Source organism: Etheostoma spectabile, chromosome 10, assembly GCF_008692095.1.
Source record: "Etheostoma spectabile isolate EspeVRDwgs_2016 chromosome 10, UIUC_Espe_1.0, whole genome shotgun sequence".
NCBI classification, from domain to species: Eukaryota; Metazoa; Chordata; class Actinopteri; order Perciformes; family Percidae; genus Etheostoma; species Etheostoma spectabile.
The window spans coordinates 30,467,357-30,472,031 of record NC_045742.1 but is presented as its reverse complement, the minus strand read 5'-3'; the positions used below and the strand labels follow the sequence as shown (position 1 = coordinate 30,472,031).

General features: G+C 40.6%; 1 protein-coding gene across 1 annotated transcript in view; it reads left to right on the top strand.

Annotated features, from left to right (window-relative positions):
- LOC116697149 (F-BAR and double SH3 domains protein 1-like) overlaps positions 1 to 4,675 on the top strand; it is a 23,519-nt gene that overhangs the window by 5,654 nt on the left and 13,190 nt on the right. The window contains 3 exon segments of the mRNA XM_032528470.1: positions 3,447 to 3,591; positions 3,731 to 3,867; positions 4,131 to 4,194. Coding sequence (XP_032384361.1) covers positions 3,447 to 3,591; positions 3,731 to 3,867; positions 4,131 to 4,194 — 346 coding nt within the window.

Here is a 4,675-nt window from a genome sequence, read left to right as displayed (position 1 = left end):
CTCAGAACTCTACACACAAATCAAAAAACACACACACAATGGGCCAAACCCCTCAATTCTCCTGCAAAATGAAACTTTACATTCAAAACAATGTTATTTCAATTGACACACACAAACCATCATATGAATAGACATTCATAAGAACCAGTTGAACACGGATGTGCTCAATGTAAAACACTACGATGAATGGAAACCACTTCTTCTCCATTCATTATAATGAATTAGGCTGTTTTTTTGTTCAGTATTACACTACAGACAGTACATACATAAGTGTGTTATAAAATATTTGATTTTATACTCAGAAAACACAAATACACAGTAACAAATATATTTTATTTGTCCCACAAAAACCATGTACACAGTGAACATCCCATTTCCCAACCAACACAAAGTTGCACATACACTACACACCAGAAGAATTTACTGTACACAGTTACAGTAAAAAAGAACTAAAAAAACTACTATGCTGCATCCTGTCTTCTGATGCGGTCTGGCCACAGCACCTCATCCACATCACAAGCAATGTTTTCCCGGGCCAAGCAGCGGGGGAAATATCGCCATGGCAATTCCAGCCATGAAGAGCATCAGCTGCTATATGTCCACATGCGTCCTCCATAGCTTGGAGAAGAGGTATACGCATTTGTGGATTTTGGTCAAACACTTTCTATCTCCAGGCAGAAAAAATCCTCAATAGGATTGAGGAATGGAGAATATGGAGGGAGATAAACAACTAAAAAGCCTGGGGGGGGCAGTGAACCAGTGATTACAGTTTTTTCCTATTGCTAACACACAATTTTGCAAACTAGTCTGGTTTTATCAAAATACATAACACAATTCACAAAACCACACACCCAAACTGCAAAACACCTCAATATCCTGCAAAATGAAGCACTGCAACCAAAACTACACATGCATTATCAAAATCAAACTTTGCATGAGAATGCCACACACTTCATTCACATTACCAGATTTTGCCTAACCAACTACACACTGTTGGGCATATGAAAAGCACCATCTTTACTATGCCTTGCCATAATAAAATATGTTTTAGATTGTTCACATGCACAGAAATATTTGCAGATACACACACATGCTGGTAAAAAATTATTTTATGTCATACAGTGAACAAGTCAGTGCAAAAAATTGCAGATATATTTACATGGGACTGAACAAAATATTCTTACAAAAAACAGTAAACTGAAAAAGAAAATTTCAGACAAAAAAAATATCACAGTAAAAAAAGAAGCAAGAAAAATAATTACAGTTTTTTCCATTTGCCGCACAGCCGGTTCGGTCCACAACATCTCGGCACACAGACAATTGTCCCCCCCACAGACATGAGGGGGGAGCACCTTGAGTGCTTATCATCCCTGAATGCACCCACATCCATCTCATCACATGCCTCTTCCATAGCCTGCACAAGAGGACGCGCACAAAGGGCCGCGGGTCGTATACCTTCCACCACCGCCATGCCGAAAAGAACTCTTCTTTGAGGTTCAGACATGGTGAGAATGGTGGGAGGTATCGCACGAGAAATGGTGGGTGGTCAGCGAACCAGTTTTGTACAGCGGCTGCACGATGAACGCTCACGTTGTCCCATACTACAACGTACCGGTTTCCTTGATGGTCTGCATCATTCATATGCTCTGGTAGTGTGAGAATGTTGTGAAGTTGTCCAGAAATGTGAGAATATGTGCTGTGTGTATGGTCCAAGGTTGACATGACGGTGGAGGACAACATGCATACTGGAGATGGCAGAGCACACTGTGATGTTCCCACCACGTTGGCCAGGAACATCTATGATGGCTCTGTGGCCAATGACGTTTCTCCCCCTTCTTCTGCTCTTTGCTAGGTTGAACAAAGCCTCATCTATAAAGATAAACTCATGTGGGATTGCATGTGCATCCATTTCCAGTACTCCCTGAAAACACATACAAATCTGTCAATATGGTGTTATCCAGTATACAGGGAAACAATGTTCCTCCACCATGGTGTCGTCTCTCAGTCCTTTAGAAAAAACAAAATAAAGAAATATATAGGGCTTGGACAATGCAGCCTAAATATTATTCTTTTCATAGTGCTAACATCCTGATTGGAGTGTTTACAATTAACCAATGGGTGTTTGGCAAGGTGGCACATGTAATTAGTCATTTAGCTCATGTAGTGTCATTTTAAATGGCAGTGTTTTGAAATGGCAAACATGTGACTTTATGTCAGATTGTTGTGTCTTATGCAGGAAACTGTGTTCAGTGCATTTAAAAAGTGCCATTTTGAAATGCAAAATGTGTGTAAAGCAGAAAATGTGTTTAGACTTTCTGAGACTTGAGAGGAAGTTTTGCTCTCTGTGTGTCAGTTTAAATAATTGTGCTGTGCATGTCATTTTAGTGTGTTAGCAATTGGAAAAAACTGTAACCAGAGCAACCCTGTGGAAACTTCCGTTGTCCCAAATATAATTTGTTTGTTAGTATATTGCAATCTTGACTCTTCTGAACTGCGTTCAAATGGCACCCTGTAGACCTGCTTCACCTGAGTGATTTTGCACAAGACACGGTCCAGTGTTGATAAGCTTACCCTACAATATTTGAAATATGTCATTGTTTTTCTTTTATGACCGTAGGTTGTATTGGTATTGTTTTCTAGGACCATATTCATGAGTTCAGTTTCCTGTCAAAGAGACGGAAGACGTTCCGACCACCTTGGTTGTTCTGCCAAACAAATAGTAAAATACGTAAATACTGTGAAGGAATACAAGTAGGAATACTGTGCAGTACTGCATATTCTAGTGAGAGTAGATTTCTTACTATTCTCATTTCGGAAATTGGACGATGGATGCTACAGTGAACTGCTCACATTTTGGCTGTACTCTTTGCCATCAGGAGTTACAGTCCTTGGCCTTTCTCTTCCTCTCCTCTTCCTCGTCCACCTCCTCCTAATACTCTCACTCCTCTGCCTCTGACTCTGTTTCCAATGTTGCCGTCCATTCCTCCAAAACAGAAGAGCTCACCTTTTGCTGTTTTATGCTAAAGCTCTGATTACTAACTGTAAAGCTGTGTGACGGGTGTTTGCCCTTGTGATGAGTCAGTGTGCACATTTGAATGGCAGTGTGTTCCTTGTGAAGACAAGAGATTTTCTTCATGAAAATTGTGCCAAAGGCAGAGAATTGTGTGTAGTGTTTTGAAAAAAGTGTGTTTTAGAACTGCAGTCTGAGTGTAGAGCAGGAATTGTGCTTGTAGTTTGGCAGAATTGGTTCAGGGGGTTGGTGACTGAGTTACATGTTGTGGTCATTGTGTCTCAAGTACCAACATTTGTGTGTTAACAATTGAGAAAAACTGTAATGGAACACATCAGTATAATATTGATTATGATCAGTTTGTCTTTAAGAAATAAGTGTTAAGTCAGTCCATTGGTATGTTGCTGTGTGTGTGTGTGTGTGTGTGTATTTTCAGGAGTGTGTTTGGTGTGTGGCGGTCAGTGGTGGATGCCACAGCTCAGTCTGCAACATCCCGACTAGCCGCCACAGAGGAATACCGCCGGCTGATTGGACATGTCTCCAAAAGTCTTCACAACGCAAAGGACGTCCGAGCTAAAAGAGTGAGATTGCAACCCTCTACACTGTGACCCTGGAACATCTACCCAAGGACACTGATGGCTCGAATGCCATAAAATCCATTTGACCTCTGTGTGTGTGTGTGTGTGTGTGTGTGTGTGTGTGTGTGTGTGTGTGTGTTAGGGCCTGGAGCGACTCCAGAGGGTGCAGGGGGAAGTGGTGGATGCTCTGCGGGAGCTGCACACGACCAAGAAGAGCTACCACCAACTCAGTCACATCGCCAGTGTTGCCAGAGAGAAGGCTGCAGATGCACAGAGCAGGTCACGATGTGTGACACAAACAAAACACAAAAAGTGATGTTAACCCATGAAAAAGATTATTTAGGAAGAGCCACATCCATTTTTTACATGCAGGCATTATGTGATGTCTTCTAATGAAGCCCTGCAAGTATTGTTGTTAAGAAATCAACAAAGTCCCCCGGTGCGCAACATTGACAGACAAATAGTTCAATGTTATCTCAGGCAAACTTTAATTTCAAGAGGTATTTAATATGTTATCATTATGTTTTAACTGTGTCTTCCAGAGCCAGAAAGAGTGAACATGGGATTTTCCACTTTAAGACTGGTCTACATAAAATGGCCGCAAAGGTATAAATCTGAAATAAACTATGTTATGATAGATTGTGTTTGTAGCTCCTACACAACAGAACAAAGAAAGAAATTCATGTTGTCCTGTTTGTCCTCTTGATCTGATGTTTGAGTATTTCCACCTTCATGTGAAACGAAAGTTACATTAATAACCTTCTGTCACACATGATGTTAATTCAACATATATTTGGCTGGCCTTTAGGCAGGGTAGGGCACTGCCTGTTGTATATTTGGCCAATCAAAACCACTTTCAGCTGAGCATTGTAGTCCCATTTAGTGCAGTTTTCATACCAGGCAGTGAACTTTATATAATGAAAGAATATTCCTTTTAAAGTGCGTTTAGAAAAAAAACTGCTATTAGTTTGTGATTAATCGTGAGTTATCTATGAACAATCATACGATTCACATGATTTTATCATGACAAAATATTTTAATCCCCTGACAGCTCTAATAATTGTGTGTGTGTGTGTGTGTGTGTGTG